General features: G+C 37.4%; 3 protein-coding genes and 1 pseudogene across 3 annotated transcripts; 3 read left to right on the top strand and 1 right to left on the bottom strand.

Annotated features, from left to right (window-relative positions):
- The first annotated feature begins 990 nt into the window (after nt 1-990).
- Nucleotides 991-3,821, top strand: LOC125476955 (dol-P-Glc:Glc(2)Man(9)GlcNAc(2)-PP-Dol alpha-1,2-glucosyltransferase-like). The gene is made up of 8 exons (XM_048583661.1): nt 991-1,336; nt 1,480-1,568; nt 1,795-2,128; nt 2,246-2,510; nt 2,598-2,735; nt 2,837-3,041; nt 3,298-3,440; nt 3,517-3,821. Exons 1-8 carry the CDS (start codon nt 1,199-1,201, stop codon nt 3,774-3,776), a joined length of 1,572 nt encoding a protein of 523 aa, XP_048439618.1. The 5' UTR covers nt 991-1,198; the 3' UTR covers nt 3,777-3,821.
- A 1,656-nt stretch (nt 3,822-5,477) lies between these two features.
- On the top strand, nt 5,478-9,326 carry LOC125476956 (pectin acetylesterase 5-like). The gene is made up of 12 exons (XM_048583662.1): nt 5,478-5,775; nt 5,867-5,949; nt 6,096-6,225; nt 6,351-6,430; nt 6,526-6,615; nt 6,915-7,039; nt 7,460-7,520; nt 7,914-7,967; nt 8,087-8,164; nt 8,254-8,359; nt 8,561-8,706; nt 8,805-9,326. Exons 1-12 carry the CDS (start codon nt 5,535-5,537, stop codon nt 8,925-8,927), a joined length of 1,317 nt encoding a protein of 438 aa, XP_048439619.1. The 5' UTR covers nt 5,478-5,534; the 3' UTR covers nt 8,928-9,326.
- Nucleotides 9,327-11,879: 2,553 nt separating this feature from the next.
- LOC125476877 lies at nt 11,880-12,710 on the bottom strand (annotated as a pseudogene).
- A 2,123-nt stretch (nt 12,711-14,833) lies between these two features.
- LOC125476876 lies at nt 14,834-15,640 on the top strand. Its single transcript, XM_048583447.1, has one exon. The coding sequence runs from the start codon at nt 14,834-14,836 to the stop codon at nt 15,638-15,640; it is 807 nt and encodes a 268-aa protein (XP_048439404.1).
- Nucleotides 15,641-18,068: the final 2,428 nt, after the last annotated feature.

The following is an 18,068-nucleotide window of genomic DNA, read 5'->3' as shown; positions in this document are numbered from 1 at the left end:
TCATCTCTACCTAGCACGAGGCCTTTTGGGAGCTCATTGGCTTTGGGTTCTATGGGAACTCCGAAGTTAAGCTAGAAGGGGGCTAGAGCAATCTCATGATGGGTGATCCACTAGGAAGTTGCTCGTGAGTTTCCAAAAACAAAACCGTGAAGGAATGGTAAGCCCAAAACGGACAATATCGTGTTACGGTGGTGGAGCGGGCCCGGGAAGTGGTCCCCCCGGGCCAGGATGTGACATCTACGTATATCACTTTTATATATATTATTTATCATATATATGAAAATACATCTTACGAGATTATAGTATCAGACGTGTGTTTGTGTTATCTTGTTTTGTCAAAGTCCTAAAAATGGACGTCATTGCTGTTACAATAATACAATATTTATGTGTATTTTCATGTACTTTTTCTTATTTAGTTATATTTGGAGGGAGGAGGGAAGGGAGGCAGATTCTCTATCCTCTCACTTCCCCTGCCCTCCCACTTCTCGTGCCTTCTTGTTTGTGTGATCACGGTTAAACCACGTCAACATTTTACATTACTATTCTTTTTTGTCTAATTATATCTATAAAAGAAACAATATAAAATGTTGACAGGACTTAACCGTGACCACACAAAACAGGAGGGCACGGGAAGTGGGAGGGCAGAGAATCTGCCTCTGGAGGGAAGGGGGGGGACAAGCTAGGCACACATGTTTATATTTTATGTGTTTTTTCCTTATCATTAAATAAAGTTATTAGATGATTTTTAATTAATATACAAAATTTTGAAATCATTTTTATTATTATTATTTTTTAATACAAGCAACAGTTTATTCTAAACTCGTCAAATTACGAGAAAAATAATTCGATATATTATTCTAACCAATCTAGTTCGGTTAAGAAAAGTTAGGTTTGTTTAAAAGAAACAAAAACAAATAAAGTTAGGTAAATATGCCCACAATTGTTAGTCAGATTGATTTATTTATTTATTTATCAAATGTCAATATGCCCCAAATTTACAATAAGGGCTTTGGAGGGGAGGACAAATCAAAATTGGAGTCTCAGGACAGGAGTTGCAGTCAGAAGCATGTGGTTGAGAGTTTGAAGGAAGGACTCGCCTAACTAGATTTGCTTCCGACGAGCAGCGAAAAGGAAGTTGAAGTTCGAAATTGGTATTCTCAGCTCGAAATGTTGGGTTACATTTTTCACCGCGGAATCCATGGAACCAAACAGACCCTTTGGATTTGATTCTGAACAGCAGAGAAACATGGGTAGGATTGCCGTAGCCGCGATTGTGAGCCTGTGGGTAATTCCCATCTCCATCCTCGTCAGTCACATTGTTCCCGAACCCTACATGGTAAAACCCTAATCCCACCCAAGACACCAACTTCCATCCATTCAATTCAATGTGATTTTTATTGTATTTTAGATTTTTGGGTTGTATGATTTTTTATTTTTTTATTTTTTTGAGGAGTTGGTAAATAAATTTATGATCTGCAGGATGAGATATTCCATGTGCCTCAAGCACAACAGTACTGCAATGGCAATTTCAGAAGCTGGGATCCCATGATCACCACTCCTCCTGGCCTGTATGTTCTCTACCATTTCTTAATTTTCTACTCTTTTGTTGTTGTTAAGTTCTTTTGAACTTTGTACCCCACCAGCTGATTTGTAATTGCGAAAAACGGGTTTTAATTACTTTTAACAAATTAAATGGCTTTGATATGTTTTGCTGGAGAGCTTAAGAATCATGTTGTATTGCAGTATTTAGTATTTAGCAAAGAATTTAACATGGGCAATGCTTCAATTTTGCAGGTACTATCTTTCACTAGCTCATGTTGCATATTTGTTTCCAGGCATGTCAGTCGTAAAAGCAGCCACGTCGTTTTCTGAAGGCTGCTCCACAGCCATTCTTCGCTCTTTCAATGGTGTTTTGGCGGTATTTTGCAGCGTTGTTGTGTATGAGATAATCATTCACTTGAGACCCGCTCTTGATGAAAGAAAAGCAACACTTTATGCGGTGGTGCTAGCCATTTACCCGCTTCATTGGTTCTTCAGTTTTCTCTATTATACAGATGTTGCGTCACTTGCTGCAGTGCTTGCTATGCATCTTGCGTGTTTGAAGAAGAAGTACTGGTTTAGTGCATTGGTAAAAGCTTAAATCTCTTCCATAAGTCATTGTATGGTTTTGATGCAAGCACACGTATGCTATGCCTAAATGTTTTGTCTGTTCAAGTGGTAACTTGGTTTGATGTTGGTAATGCAGCTTGGTTCCGTGGCAGTTGTTATTCGGCAAACAAATATTATATGGATGCTTTTTGTTTGTTGCAGTGAGGTTATAAATATTACAATGGCTGACCATAAAGATAAGATATATGTAGACAACACAATTAGGATAAAAGGTCAGCCAACTCCTTCAAACAGTGTTACTTTAGGCTCAAACTTGAGAAAGCGGAAGGCAACCACTGTAGTGGATACTGGAAGACATTTAATCTCGACTAGAAAAGTTTCTTTTCAAACTTGCAAATTAGGTTTGTCCTCACGTAGCTTGCCAACTTGGTTGCTCATACCCTGCATTGGATTTTTTATTCTCAATAGCACTTGGTATTCTTTTGCAGGTTTTCTTGATGAAATTGAGGCAATCTTTCCAAAATTATGGCACATGAAGTTGGAACTTTTGGTTTCTTTCAGCCCTTTTATTCTAGTATTAGCAGCCTTTATTGCCTTTGTTCGGTGGAATGGGAGTGTGGTTCTAGGTACGACAACTCCTTTTGTTGCTTGGGTTTTTTGGCTACAAATTGTGGGCAATGAATTGCCCTTGATCGCTGTTGTCTCATACTGTGTCCAATTGTTGTAGGTGCAAAAGATGCTCATGCAGTTTCTCCACATTTTGCACAGATCATGTATTTTGGTCTGTTTTCTGCCCTTGCTATGGCTCCTATGCTCTTTAGCCCGAGTCAAACTGTAGATTTATTCCAGTCAATGTGGAAGAACAAGTTCCTTACCTTCATTCAGATATCTTTGGCACTTGGTGCTGGCTTCATCGCAGTCCATTTTTTCAGGTGAGGGTTATTTGGCATATGCGCTCAATGCTTTTATAATTATAGTTGCATTCAATTTAGCATATGTCAGCTGATATGAAAGTCAATTTTTAAGTGATATTTGAGAAAAGCAACTTTTCAAGTGTTGTTTTAACGTTTTCTCCAATTTCAAGGACGGTGAATGTTTCCTCTGCTGTTTTCACATCCAAATGCAGCATCGATACTCATTCATAACTTTTATGTAACAAATCATCATGTAGTTTCTTGACTGTTGCAGCATAGCTCATCCCTATCTTCTGGCTGACAATCGGCATTATCCTTTTTATCTTTGGCGGAAGGTCATCAAAGCTCATTGGTCAATGAAGTACCTTCTAGTCCCACTTTATGTTTATTCATGGCTTTCCATCGTCACTAGATTGGGTTGGTATGCAGATCTATACCTTTCAATTTTCCTTATGTTTCTTCCCTAAGACTTGTTTTTATTTCCCTCTGGCAGGGAAGTTTCAGAGGAAGATCTGGGTGCTGGCATTTTTCTTGGCTACTGCTGCAGTTTTGGTTCCCGCACCGCTGATTGAGTTTAGATATTACACCATTCCATTCTTTTTCTTGATCCTACATTCGCATACTGAAGATTATCGAACTTGGCTCGTCATGGGGGTGCTGTACATAACTGTCAACGTCTTCACAATGATGATGTTCTTGTATCGACCATTCCATTGGTCCCATGAACCAGGGACCCAGCGGTTTATATGGTAGCCACTGGCTAGATTCACCGATAGATTCCCAAAAAGTTGTTCAGGCCCATAGAAACTCAAAACTTTCATAGTAATCAGATTCCGGCATGGCGATGTCGATGTAGTGTACATGTGATCCATGCTTTCTTTTCCTTTTTGTCGTTGAAACTGTATTGAGTTTCTGTTGCAGCACTGTATTAGGTGAATTCATTTATAGAAATAAATGAAACGTTTTGTTTTTCCTTACCTATATGAATTTGAATCATATTTTTCATTGCTCCATAGTTTTAACGTTTGAAACAATAATGATACTTGGACACACAAAACTGGTCACATAGCCGACAATCTCTGATAGAGGTGGGTCTTATCATTACATGTAGGACTCTCCTGTACCAACAATGCATCTAAATAACGTTATTCCGTTCGAAACCCAAATTTTATTTTTGAACTCGGTGCAAAAATGAAAATACACTACCTTGGATCAACTGGTCTATTACACGTTCACCTAAAATTGATTTAGCTTGAAGATGAAAAGAGGGTATTATGTGTTTGGTTGACCATGGTCAACACTCAACAGTGATATTCCGTTGTTCACAGGCCACGAGCTAGCAAGGTCTCAAGTTGAAAGCCACGGAAACCGGAGGTAGCTAAGCCATGGAATTCGGTTCTCTCTGCAACCTCGAACCTCAAACACTGACGAGCCATGGTGGTGGAGAAGTCGGGTCAAATTCTGCGGCGAATGTTTCTGGGCTTTTTTTCTTAAAGCATCCTCTGTGCTCTTACTAGTGATCACATAGCTACTTTCTGTTGTACATTTCAGGGAAGATGCTCTCCACAGTACTACCAAGCGATCTTTCTTTCGTGATGTTTGTCAAGCTTCATGTTACGCTCTGATATTTACGATACTAGCTTATATAATCTCTTCCTTGGTGAATCTTATCCTAGTTTTTGGGTATAACTTTGGTTATAGGTGATACTGTTGGATTATCGGGTTTGACGGATGGAATGATTATGAGGTGTACAACACGAGTCAATAGAATTTTCAATCTTTAACATGGTACATCTGCTAATTCTTGTTTTAGACTCTGGCACGTCATACTTATTTTCGTATTCACGCTGTATCCAGGGTTAGCGAAAAGTTTGAACGAAGATTGTGTTGCGAGAATGGAACCAGAAAGGATAGATTTTGTTCATTGCCAGACATGGATGGCTGAGACATGGCATTCGCGGAAATCTTAAAGGATATACAATAAGGTGAGGAAAGTTTGTATCTTTTGTATTCAAATGCTGAGATCATGTGGAGATTTCTTGTTAAGTCGAATAAGGTGACAGAAATTCTATATGTAGCTGTGTAACGTAGACAACAATTTGGTTGGATTGTGTAATCTTTTTTCAAACTGTCAATAACATTTCTCTTGTTTTTGAGAGTCGTTACTTCACTATTTACATGCATTAATGGCTGATAGTCACTCACGTATGGATGATCTAGCAGTTTTTTATAATTTTGCAAAGCGTTGTTTCAAAATAATGCTACCTTTCTTTTTGGTCTGAAAATAATGCGCTACCTTCTCTTTTTTGTTTGTAAATGATAATAATGCCCTACCTCTCATTCTATGGATTTATAGAATAAAACATTGTTTCTTGCAAGAAAAGTAAAAAAATTAAAAATTAAAAAATAAAAAACAAAAACAAAATAAAAGCTTCTTGTCATGTTGAAAACTGGCAGTTTACTTTATCAGTGTCCATTTGACTGGCAGTTAATTTTTCAGTCAGCTAATTGATGGTGGGGTCAATGGCGAATCCCAGGCTTCGCAGCCTGCCATGGTGGCGAAGGTGGACCAAAAATGACTGGGCAATCGCCGCCGTCGGATTTACCGTAATCGCCTTCGCTCTCACTCTCCTCTCCAGCTCTAGGCGCGACAAGCTAGACTCCGGAATCTCCAGCCCGTTTCTTCCCAACGCCGCCGCCTCCGACTTGGTCGAGTTGACCTTGCTCAAAAACGCCAAGGATAGAGGCGCCCGTACTTAATCCCAACCCTCTGCCTTCCAATCTCTCTCTCTCTCTCTCTCTCTCTCTCTCTTCCCTCAATTGTTTGGATATTGATTTTGCAGTTTGCTTGGATGGGACTGCCCCTGGCTACCATTTCAGGAAGGGTTTCGGATCCGGCGCCAACAATTGGTTGCTTCACATTGAGGTCAAAATTCAATCCCTACGCCTTTTTTTTTTACATGTCTGTCAGTTTGTTTCATTTAAGTTCAGTGTATTTGCATATGCTAGTAGATTTTTGTGTTTAGAAAGGAGAAATGCGTAATGGGTTTGGGTCAAAAATCGAAAATATAGGGTGGAGGTTGGTGTAATTCGACTGAATCGTGTTCTTGGCGCAAAGGTACTCCATTAGGGTCTTCTAATTACATGGATCGTCTAGTTTCCTTTTCCGGTATTCTGAGCTCTCATCCATCGCAAAATCCTGGTAAGCTTGATTTTACTCGGTTGCTATTTGTATTCCGTAATGCTTCGTTTTGTAATTTTAGCTCAATCTTAAGTTGTGGACCATATAATTGATGTGATTCAATTCATTGTTGGAGCATTCTCTAGAGTTCTTTAACTGGAACAAAGTCAGAATCCGATACTGTGATGGGGCGTCCTTGGCTGGCCACCCGGAAAATGAGTCTACGGTGCATTGTGTTTGGAGATTTGCTGCCTTGTCTAATTTTATAAATGGAAGAAAGGAAGTTGTTAGTTTAACAGTGGCTGTTTTTCTATTTCACAGAATGGATCGGAACTTTTCTTTAGGGGCCAACTCATCTGGGAAGCAGTTATCGATGAACTCTTGTCAATTGGCATGTCAAAAGTGAAACAGGTATATTACTTCGGTTAAGCTCTAATTTTGAACAATATGAACTACAGTTCACAGCTTTTAAACATCAGTGAATTTCTATGCATGTATCGATTACTATGACTATACAAGATGTCCTTTTCACTCTCGTTTTAAGAGCTGGTTTTATTAGTATTATAATGATATGATTGGTCCAGCAATTGTTATAACATTGTCCGCAAAAATGTATTGTTTTCCACCATGAACTAATTTAAAGCTGCTCATCCAGATTTTAACATTGAGTGGTCTATTTCTGCTAATATGTATGAGTGGCGCTCCTGCAGGCCCTTCTTTCAGGATGTTCTGCCGGTGGGTTAGCGACTCTTATACATTGTGATGACTTTCGAGGTCTTCTGCCTAAAGATGCAACTGTCAAATGTCTTGCTGATGGAGGTTTTTTCCTTGATGAGTATGTTTTTTGTGTATTAGTGCCTTTGGCACCTACATCTTTTAGTGAACCTGTTCAAGATGAAATCTTTCTAGGATTATACAAGGATTGTATTTTTTTGTGGACGCTTCCAGAATCATATTTTCTTTTCAATCTATTTTCTCCTAAATCATAAATTTCATTTGCCTGATTCTACTATTTGATTTTCATACATCAGGATACGAGACCTATCAAAATGGAATACCAACGTTACCGTATCTTTTCTGACATGACTGAAAGTCTTCCTATCAAGTTACATTAGAATTTTTTTTTATGATGCTTTTCCCTTTTTTCTTCTCTAGTGCATCCTCTGAGCTCAGGATAGTGAATTCATAAAGAAATACAGAGGAAGATAGAGAAGGAGGGAAAGTTTTAAGCCATTTTCTGTTTCCTACATTTCAGGAAAGATATTCTCCAGCATCGGACTATGAGGTCTTTATATAACGATGTTGCCATCCTTCAGGTTAGCTCTTATGCAATCTTTAGCTTTTTTATCACCCTATTTTTTTTGTAGAAATTGAATTACTACCAGATGCTGATACTGTCACGTTTGACATTAGTCATTAGATGTAAAAACTAGTGAATATGTTTTTGAATTTTATATAGGTCCATCTGCTTGTTCTTTTTTGGGAGTTTGACGCATCATATATGAGAAAGCGTTTCATTCATCTTGAGTTTATCTATATCAATTATTTGAAAATTAACTGTTTTGTCATTTGAGGCTATTTAAATTACTAAACGGTACCTTCACTGACACTAAGGTCTAGGTCTAGCAGGAAGCTACATGTTTAGGACATTAGTCATTAAAAAGTACCTTCATTGCTTTCTCTTGCTTATTTTTCTGTCACGCTGTCAGGGTTTAGCAAAAAGTTTGCACAAGGATTGTATTTCGAAGATGGAACCAGCTAAGGTAGTTGTTCTTTTCCTCTATATGATGCCAAATGGTCAGATTTTATAGGTTCTTATTTTTCTGCTCGGTTATGAATTATAACACAAATCCCCATTATTTGTTGTGAACTTCTACACCAGTGTCTTTTTCCTGAAGAAATTATTAAACACAGTAACACCCCAGTGTTCCTTGTCAACTCAGCTTACGATTTTTGGCAGGCAAGTTTCTTCAGAACCCAAGCTTCATTTACTTGTCATCAGAATTCGATTCGCATTCTTTTCTCATTTCCTAATCGTATAACCATTAGGTACAACATGTCTTGATACCTGAAGCAGCAGATCCACATGGCTACTGGAAAAAGTGCAAACTGAACATTCACAATTGCAATTCCAACCAGCTTGAAATTCTACAAGGTAATTTGACGTGCATCCGGTGACCCAAAAGAGAGTCCATAGATCGGTCCTTGCAATTGCTTACTTTGTAGCTCCACTAACTGCAGGCTTGTCAATTGAAAAAGAGAGTTCATATATCTGTCCTTGCAATTGGTTCTATAATGAAGTGTAATTGTAAACGGAATATTGTGGCAGATTAACCTATCAACTTATTTCATACAGGTTTCCGTGGTTCTATGCTGAAAGCACTGAATGAATTCCAAAAAAATACGGAGGGAGGAATGTTCATAAATTCCTGTTATATTCATTGCCAGACGGATATAACCGAGACATGGCATTCACCCACTTCTCCACGAATAAACAATAAGGTGAGGAAAGTTTAATTATCTCATTTATCGGAAAACAAATGGTTTTCTGTCATTTTTTTAAAACTAGTTTGGTTTCTGACTGATTTGAACTTTCATAGACAATTGCGGAGTCTGTGGGTGATTGGTACTTTAGTCGGAATGTGGTAAAGCAAATTGACTGCCCATTTCCATGCAATCCCACCTGCTATCATATGAATCTCACTGCTCTCTCACCGTTTTGATTGAACTCAAGAAAACTTCCAACGTTCTAGTGGATTATTCCCAACTTTCGATCTTTACTTCCTGGCGGAAATCTTCCCTTTCTTGTTTAATGTTCAGAGCGTGCTCCTATTCCTGTAGACATTGAGAAGGAAGGTGTTGATCCGACCCGGAAAGAAAATAGAGACAAGGTGTCGAGAAACAGGAAAAACAGTTTATACTTGTCATCGTGTTACAAGTTCAATGTTCTCTTGTAAACATGTGGAGTCCATATTAACCTGATGAAAGGCATCGTGCCTTCAAAGTGGTGATTGTTCTTTGTGATGTAAAACTGTACGCTGTGGATATTTTTTGTATTTAGCTTTCCTGAAAAAGAAATTTTAGTAATGAAATATGGAGACTGGGGACCTGTTATATGTGAATTCCTCATGGCTACATTTCAGCAAAAAATTGAACCTCGATGTGCCACGTCATCAAATTTAACGAATCTGTTACGGACTTGAAGGTGGAGGGCAAGATGAGATACAAGAATTGAATTCTAAGAGGTAATTAAGTCGTTTGAAAATGACTTTTAAGGCGCAAATTAGTATTTGGAACATCTCTAGGCAAGCCACGGTACGTATTTTATCACTCGAAATCATATGTGCCACATCATCAAATTTAATAGATTTTAGGATTTGATGGTGGACGAAAAAAATGTAATGCAGACATGTATCGGAAAACATAGTAGTAGTTACTTTTAGGATTGGTGCAATATGACTAAGGGCTGGTTTGAGGTTGCTTAAATTTAAAAAATAAAAAAATAAAAAAAATCTTCTTAAAAGAGTTAGGGCTTTTATTGCATTTGGTTAAAAAAAAAAAAAAGTGTTTTTTTTCTTTTCAAAATCACAGGTTCAAAACAGCAGAAAGTAGTAGGAGCTTTACACATGCTTCTCAAAAAGCATTTTTTTCATTGGAGGCAGGTGAACGATACCAATTTTTGAAAGGGTTTTGAAAAGTTTGGGCATCCAACTCTTTATTTTGATCTAACTTTAGAAACACAAACCGGTGCAATATGCGATCTCCATGCTTCACACAATTCCTCAGGGAAACTAGTCTGATCTTGTCCAAAATGTCTTTCCCATGTGACAAAATTGTGTTATCATCAACACCCTTCTCACCTCAAAAGTTGTCCGCAAATATTGTTCCTGATGAAAACCCTCAGTATCCTCAAGCACATACGGTCTTGATCATGAGGGTTTTCATTGTTACGATACCTCTTACATTATTTCAGATTCGCCGAGTGCCGATGGCATCATTTTCTCAAATGGGAAAGACATTTGGGAAAAGATCCACACTGGGAGAGAGGACTATATGCATAGAGTAGAAAGGCTAATATAAAATTGCAGACGGATATTGAGAAGAAAGTACACTGGCCAGATTTTATAGTAGAAACAACATGTTGCTTAGACGTAACGTATATTGAGCAAAAAATGATATGTACGGGAAAATAATAAAATGAGATTTCTTTTCTTTTTTTTTTGGGGAAAATTTGAGATTTCATATGGTTACCAATTATAAAAAATAACAAAAATGTTTGACATCTCACTCATAATTTATTTTCTTTTTCAAATTGGATTATCTACATATTGTGCGTCCGCATCCAATCAGATAATTTTTTTTCAGTCATCTAAATGTATGGAATAAATCGACAGTATGAATACTAAGTAACATATTCATGATTTTAAAAATTAAATTATATTTAATTTTCAGATAATTTATTTCTCATGATTTTTTAGTATTTTTGTGGTGGTTTGAATTACAAAACTGTTTCTTCTGTTCAATGCTTATTTTGTAGGACCTTTTGTAAATTTATTAGGAACTACTCTACTTTTTCATAGGAACTTTTCCGAATTACTAAGCCTTATAATGAGATTGTCATAATAATGTTGTTCAACTTTGTTTTTGACGAAAATCGAACCTAAAATCTCTCACTTACAAATGAAAAAGAATATCATTAAATCGTAATACTGAGTGACTGAAGGCATACCATGTTGAATGTACATTTCATTCTAGTGATCCACCTTCTTCCACGGTTTCGCGGTGTGCGTGCATCTGCATATCTACAGAAGACTCCAAGGGGGAACATACGGAATCTCTCAAACCTTCTCCCATGGTACCGAATACCGATTGCTATCTCATCAATGTCTCTCCATATATAACTCATATCCAATTATTTTTTTTTATATACAGTCATATCTCAAACTTAGGATAATGCACCGTATATCATATTATAATTTGAACAAACAATGGTGATAAAATAAACAAAGGGCACGAATGGATTAACACCTTATATATCCATGAAAAGGCGAAACCTATTTTTTAGTGTCTTCTTAAGTATATATACAACGAAACGGGAGGGTGATTAGACTAGGCGACATAATAGATCAGCTATTAACTATGTATTGAACTCAAAGTTAATATAAAACGTTATACGTCATTATTATCTATGTGAGATGAATCAGACACATTTCTTTAATGAATATGATCAACAACTTGCAGAAATTTTATACAATTTTCACCAGCCAGCAATTTATATACCTTTAACATTCGTGCTTTAAACTTTGAAATTACTGCAATGTTTATTTTGTATTATTTTTATGGGGCTTTAATAACTTTTTATTGTAGTTTATTTATGCAATTTTCACAAACATGAACAACGAGTATACCGAAAAGTAACAAAAGGATGGAGAAAGAATTGACGACTAACTGGTGCGGGTTCGATCCTCACCGATTCTTCTCTTTCTAACAACTAATTATTTAACCCACTAACGCTATCGCTACACACAAAAGGGGATGGAGAAAGAATTTACAAAGAGCAAATATATTTTGTGTTAAACGGAGCATATTGCTTTTGGATCTGAATTCATATACAAGTACGTTTGTCTAATCTGTACAAAATTGGATCCTACTGAATGGCAAGATATTTTTTATGCCTAATGGTTGAATATGTTGAGAAGAGCGACTCTGACTTTGATTAAACGCCTAAATAGTCCCTCGATTCCTTCTTCGATATCTTGAATTTTTGCCTCCAATTCTTGGAGCAAACATTGAACATTCTCGAGTTCGAGTGTGTAATCAAATTTCCTTGACTTGTCACTAATAAGAGAGTTCAATGCATCATCCACCTTCTCAAGTTCATTTGTACCCACAACTTCCTCGCAAGCTACTCTTTTGGGCTGCACCAGCTTGGAGAACCAATGGTTGGACTTTGATTTCAATACAGCAATAAATGACAACAAGGATTCAAACACAGCTATGGAGACTGCATTTGATTCTTTCAACATGTTGACCGTTGCTGGAGTAATCTCGTTGTTTTTGTCTGTGGACCTGCTTTCCTTGACCTTCAAGGCCTTGTTCATTGCCTTCTTGACATCCTTTCTAGAGGCAAGGTATTTCTTAACCTCAGTCATGAAGCTCATGTCCTCTCCTCGTCTTCTGCGCACAATCGACTAAAGTTCATGTGTGCGTTCTTTTGTTTGCGACAAAGCATCCTTAATGATTCCACACACATCCAAGAGCCTCAAGGAGCCATCTAGCAGTTCATTAATACATTTGTCTCCACACTCCTGGGCCAATGCTTGCTGACAGAGTGGCAAAAGAAGAAACCTTTTGACGCACTCGCGCAAATCTTGAAGCCCATTAAGTCTGTGGCTTATGGATGATGATGGTGAAGCCTTTAATCTGCATAACTGCTCATTGAATTCTGTAACGAAAGGGTGCGATTGTGAAGGCAAGCTGTTTGAGCGAGAGTGGTGGGCAGCCATTTTGTTATGCTGGAAAAGACAAGGCCTTTTACTTTGGAAGTTTAATGTTCAATTGGGGCTTCAGTTTTGCTTTCCTTACCTTTGGCATCTGCTTAATATATATTACAAACTTTAGGAGACAAGCAACGCGTCCTATCCACAGCTGACCTGACTGAGTAGCAATGTGATTTCGATCTGGATCCAAAAACTATATGAGTGATGTTTATCGATGTCTCCCCACCACGAGATCAGCAACCTATCACCAACTATACTTGTCCACCGCTTATTTTGTGGATCGCTCTGCAATATAAAATGTGGAAGAACAGATTAAACAAATGGGTGGTGAGTTGGAGATTTGGTTCTAGGGAAACACAGCAAGGACATAACTGAGGTATAATACGGAAGAGATTCTTCATGTCTCCTACCATGATATTTGAGTAGTCAGTCATCATCCTGTTGTATATATGAAGCAGATGCCATGCAACGAACGTAAATCACTAGCTAGACTGAATTGTACATTCTACTGCAAAACCTTTTCTTCTCCAAATAGAAAAAAATGGCTGCAATGAAACCGAGTTGCCATGCGCGCTCAAACAACTTTCCCTCTACAAAACACGCTTTGGTTTCACAGTTTGATGAGCAGTTGTGTAGACTGATAGGACCTTTGAAACCGCCTCTTCGTCATCCACATCAAATAAGCCAGAAACCAATTGGCCTTAAGGGTTTGGATAACTGAGACATGGCATAGCCGAGGATATCTTGAGCCAAACAAAAGAATGCACAACAGAGATTTATTAATCATCCGTAGAATACAAGGAGGCAAAATTGAGATTGGAAGTGAGACTAAAAAATTCTTGACAATGAAGAAGGTGATGAAAAAGGCAATAAACCACGAAGCCTTAGGAAATTTGAAATTTGAAGGTTGTTTCTCCCTTAAACAAAGAGCATGCTGAAAGAGGTGGAAGCAGTTACTCAGACGGTGTTCAAATCCACTTTCTCTTTTATCTCGGGTCCGAAGACACTATCAAAGCCGAGGGGATGGTCAGCATGCAAAGAAGAAGAAACGAATGCAAATGAATTTGAAACTGTCTCACACTCATTTGTTTATCACAAGACAAAAGAATCTGATAAATTTATTGACAATGCACAAAACGTACTGAAAAATTTGGAATCCTGCATACAAGATCTAGAAGAGTTACACGAACACCTTTCACGGCAATTGATCAAAACCAGAATTTTCTTCTCAACATCTTGCTAGATTAGAAAATTCGATTAGTACCGGATTGGTCATCCAAAGGTCTTTAGGCTCACACTTGTACATATATTATATACTTTTGTATATTTTCTTCACAATTTACTTCAGATACAATATTTTTTTCATACATCAAGTTTTCAGAAGAATTCAAATGGATGTCAAACCTAACCCTATCTCTACTTATCTCCAGGAGAATATTAGAAAACGAATTAAAATAACAAATCTATTGGGACTAAATTTTTAATGATCGATGCTTGCATGGCAGACTCCGATTATTGTGCTAGTTTTCGTTCTGCTTAGGGAACACTCTGATTCATCGAGTCTGCGACATAACATTATTTTACAATATGCAAGCATAATGCATGGTCATAAATAATAGCTATTGCAGACTTGCCTGCTCATCCTCTTGCAACCATGAAAATAAGATGAATATTGTAATCATATACATTGATCAGAATATTATAGTTTGTTGCCGCTGAGAAGGATGGTGCAAATGCATGGTTTTTGCCTCTCCACGTATTCGTAGACACATGGACAATGCTAATCGTGCAATGGTATGTATTTTATTTTGTAATTATTCAATTATTGTTCAATTTTAATAGTGTAATCTGAGGTTAAATATGAAGTATGATTCAGCTCATGAGTTGGTATGCTGGTGTGGGGAGAGACATTGCTTAGACATTGCCCGGGGAACAGCATATAGATCCAAATCGAAATCATGTTACGTCTCGCTGGTGACTGGGGTGGATGAGATTCCATGTCCCCTTCCCTCAACCAACACTATATATCAAGCGGATGCAGATGGAAAGGAACACATCAATCTCAATTGTTCATTCACCAAAACTTTCAAGGTCTTCTATTCTTTGTTCTCACAACAAACAAAGAAGAAATGGCTTTCCACACTCGATCTAACAGCTTCCCCTCTAGGACACACCCCATCATTCAAGAAATTGACGAACATTTGTGTAGATTGAGGTCTTCCGAGAACACCTCCACATCATCCTCATCAATCAGCCACAAACTAAGAGGCCTCCAAGACTTGCATGATAGTGTGGAGAAGTTGCTTCAGTTGCCCCTCACCCAACAAGCCTTGGCACAAGAGCAGAACGAGAAATGCGCTAATGAACTTTTAGATGGCTCTCTCAAACTATTAGATATTTGTGGCACTATCAAGGATGCCCTGTCACAAACCAAGGAATGTGTTCAGGATCTTCAATCGATCATAAGAAGGCGAGGAGGTGAATCTGGAGCACTCACAGGTGAGGTCAGGAAATACATGAGCTCCAGGAAGATGGTGAAAAAGGCGATCCAAAAGGCGATGAAGAATCTCAAGGGTTCATCCCTCAACAAGGACAATAAGGCCATTGCCATTGTTAACAAGTTGAGAGATGTCGAGGCGATCACTCTCACATCTTTTGAATCACTGTTGTCCTTCATCGCAGGGCCAAAATCCCAGCCACGAAGCCGGTCATTGGTCCCAAAAATGATGCAGTCAAAAAAAGTTGCATGTGAGGAAGAAACAGAAGCCAATGAATTTGCTATAGTGGATGCTGCACTACACCGAAGTGTAGATAACTCGCAAAGCCAGCTTGAGAAGCTGGAGTCATGCATTCAAGATCAGGAAGAAGGACTTGAGTGCCTATTTAGGCAACTCATCAAAACAAGAGTCTCCCTCCTCAACATCTTGAATCACTAGATGTTTAGGTTTTTTCGATTTTGTACCTGAAAAACATACATACTTGTATACAATCAAAATATACAAAATGATATACTCTTCCGCTCAAATTTCCACTTCTCCTTTTGCCTATTTCAATAGTTCTCTTTTCATAATATCCATTCGAAATTAGTGCAAAAAAGAACTTTTTTGTTCAATTACAAGATAAAAAGAATTAACTGAGAGGTAACTAATTTCACAGGAGTTACGAAAATGAATGATTGAGGGCACTTGGGATTCCACATTATCTCACGGAGGATAATAATTAACAGGTAATGGTTTAGAAATATTTATTTAGAAAATCTTCAAAATACATTTAAGTACTTAACTCAGAAGCATCGTCTTGGTTAGGCTAATCTGGATTCACCGCCTCAATTTTGGATTACTTTCCCAGTGGTGCATTACTTTCTGGAAAGTAAACCTAGGTCGGCTTCAAGGAGATACATAAGAAGCATTGAAGGAGCTGAAAAACAAGGGACACTCAAATTATTCAACAACCATACTGCAAGCTTTCAAACAAAAGCTCTGCCTTTACTTGTTTCATCCCTTTTGCCTTACCAAAAGATCACTTAAAACCAAGACCTTAGAACTTTAGGATTATCTCCTTAGACGCTAAGAACAATTAGAATTTGCTCTGCTACCATCCTTTGCGTAGTATCGATTTACCAACCTTAAGATAAGTTAGTCTCTTTGGTTAAAACTCTTTACAAGGAAGCATCTTTAACCCAATCTGATTCCTTTGAAACCAATCTGATAAGAGTTTTATCGATTGTTTTAAGTTCATTTGTATATGTACTTTACTTGTTTTGTGATATTCAATATTATTAATATCAATTTCAGTTTCATACTTACTACTTTTAATTCGTAGTCTCTATACTTTTTTTGTTGTGAATGACTAAAGTTGTGTGCTTAATGGTCTTCTTCTTACTTTGCTTGTTTACTCACTTCCCTTGAGGATTTCGACACACACACACACACACACACACACACACACACACATATATATATATAAAGTGATAGTTCTTAGGCCTGGTTTGGTATTGAGATGATTATGAAAAAAACTAATATAAAAAAAAGCTGGGAGCTGTTTTTGTGTTTGGTAAACATTCAGCTTCAGCTTTTTTTCACAGTTTTGGGTGAAAAAAGCCAAAAACAAGAAGCTGCAAAACCTAGCTTTGAAAAACCGGTTTTTTTTTTCATATTTGATTTGCATAAAAGTTTACCAAACACTATAATACTGTTTTTTTTTTTTTTTTTTTTACCAAAAGCACTTTTACAAAAAAGTTTACCAAACACTCTGCTGCTTTATTTCACAGCTGCTTATTCTCACAGCACAATAGAAGCAATTTTTTTTCAAAGCACAACAATACCAAACCAGCCCTTAGATAAGTTTGTGTCGTTACTATGTTTGTAGTGCTTTGATTCCAGATTCTCACGCTTGCAATCCTAGTAACTTTCTCTTGTCCCAATTGTATGATTTTATCCTTTTTGTACTTTGTCATAATAATTGTTTTTCTGTTTCTTTGGTGATGGGGAACCAAATGTTTTAACCTGCGTTTACCTGTGAGGAAGATGCCTAACTTTACAAGGGAAGTATTGGAGTATCTGTTGATTGAATTCCTCGTGGCTATATTTCACCAAAAAAGTGAACTCAACGTGCCACGTAATCAAATTTTACGAATCTGTTACGGGCTTGGAGGTGGAGGGTAAAGGGACACAAGAATTGAATTTTAAGGGGTAATTAAGTCATCTCAAAATGATTTTTAAAGAGCAAATTGGTATTTAGAACGTTTCGAGGCAAGCATAGCGGTAGGTATTTTGATCTTGTGGAAATTGAATATCACATGTGCCACATCATCAAATTTAATAGATTTTAGGATTTGACGTGGATGGAAAGTGTAACACAAACATGATAAAAAAACATAGTTGTAGTTAAAAAAGCCAACGAAATCGGGGATAACATTTTCTCCCTTGGGAGACTTTCTCTCTACTTGAGGGTGTTTCTCACCGTTTGTGTGAGTGATTACAATTTCCTTCAATTCCAGCAGCTGCGACCTTAGTTTCAACCGTGGTCGGTGTGTTGAATAAGAAGAGTATCCAAGATAACTCTAATGATCCCAAGAAGAAGAAAATAGAACACACTCTTAAAGAAAGCTCACAAAACAAACTAATTAGCAAAGCTTTTCTTATTTAGCTCTAGGCTTTGTATTTCCTTGGATGATTTACAATGCTTGAGGACTTGGGTATTTATAGCAAACCAAATGATTAAACTAAGATTATTTATTACCACACAAAACACATTAATTGCACCTAAATTTTTTTTATTCAACCATACCTAACATTGCCTAACTTTCCATACCTAATTTTGACATTGATTTTCAACACTCCCCCCTCAATGTCAGCTCTCATT

Source organism: the organism of the source record quoted next, unplaced genomic scaffold (genome assembly GCF_019419815.1).
Source record: "Pyrus x bretschneideri cultivar Hongxiangsu unplaced genomic scaffold, Pyrus_bretschneideri_v1 Contig2, whole genome shotgun sequence".
Classification (NCBI taxonomy): domain Eukaryota; kingdom Viridiplantae; phylum Streptophyta; class Magnoliopsida; order Rosales; family Rosaceae; genus Pyrus; species Pyrus x bretschneideri.
This window is presented reverse-complemented; position numbering and strand designations above follow the sequence as displayed.

Coding starts and splice junctions, on each gene's coding strand:
- LOC125476876 (XM_048583447.1), top strand. CDS start 14,834: ATGGCTTTCCACACTCGATCTAACAGCTTCCCCTCTAGGACACACCCC.
- LOC125476955 (XM_048583661.1), top strand. CDS start 1,199: ATGGAACCAAACAGACCCTTTGGATTTGATTCTGAACAGCAGAGAAAC. Junction 1,337..1,479: donor TTGTTCCCGAACCCTACATG/GTAAAACCCTAA, acceptor TATGATCTGCAG/GATGAGATATTCCATGTGCC. Junction 3,441..3,516: donor TTCCATCGTCACTAGATTGG/GTTGGTATGCAG, acceptor TCCCTCTGGCAG/GGAAGTTTCAGAGGAAGATC.
- LOC125476956 (XM_048583662.1), top strand. CDS start 5,535: ATGGTGGGGTCAATGGCGAATCCCAGGCTTCGCAGCCTGCCATGGTGG. Junction 7,521..7,913: donor ACGATGTTGCCATCCTTCAG/GTTAGCTCTTAT, acceptor TCACGCTGTCAG/GGTTTAGCAAAAAGTTTGCA. Junction 8,707..8,804: donor CTCCACGAATAAACAATAAG/GTGAGGAAAGTT, acceptor GAACTTTCATAG/ACAATTGCGGAGTCTGTGGG.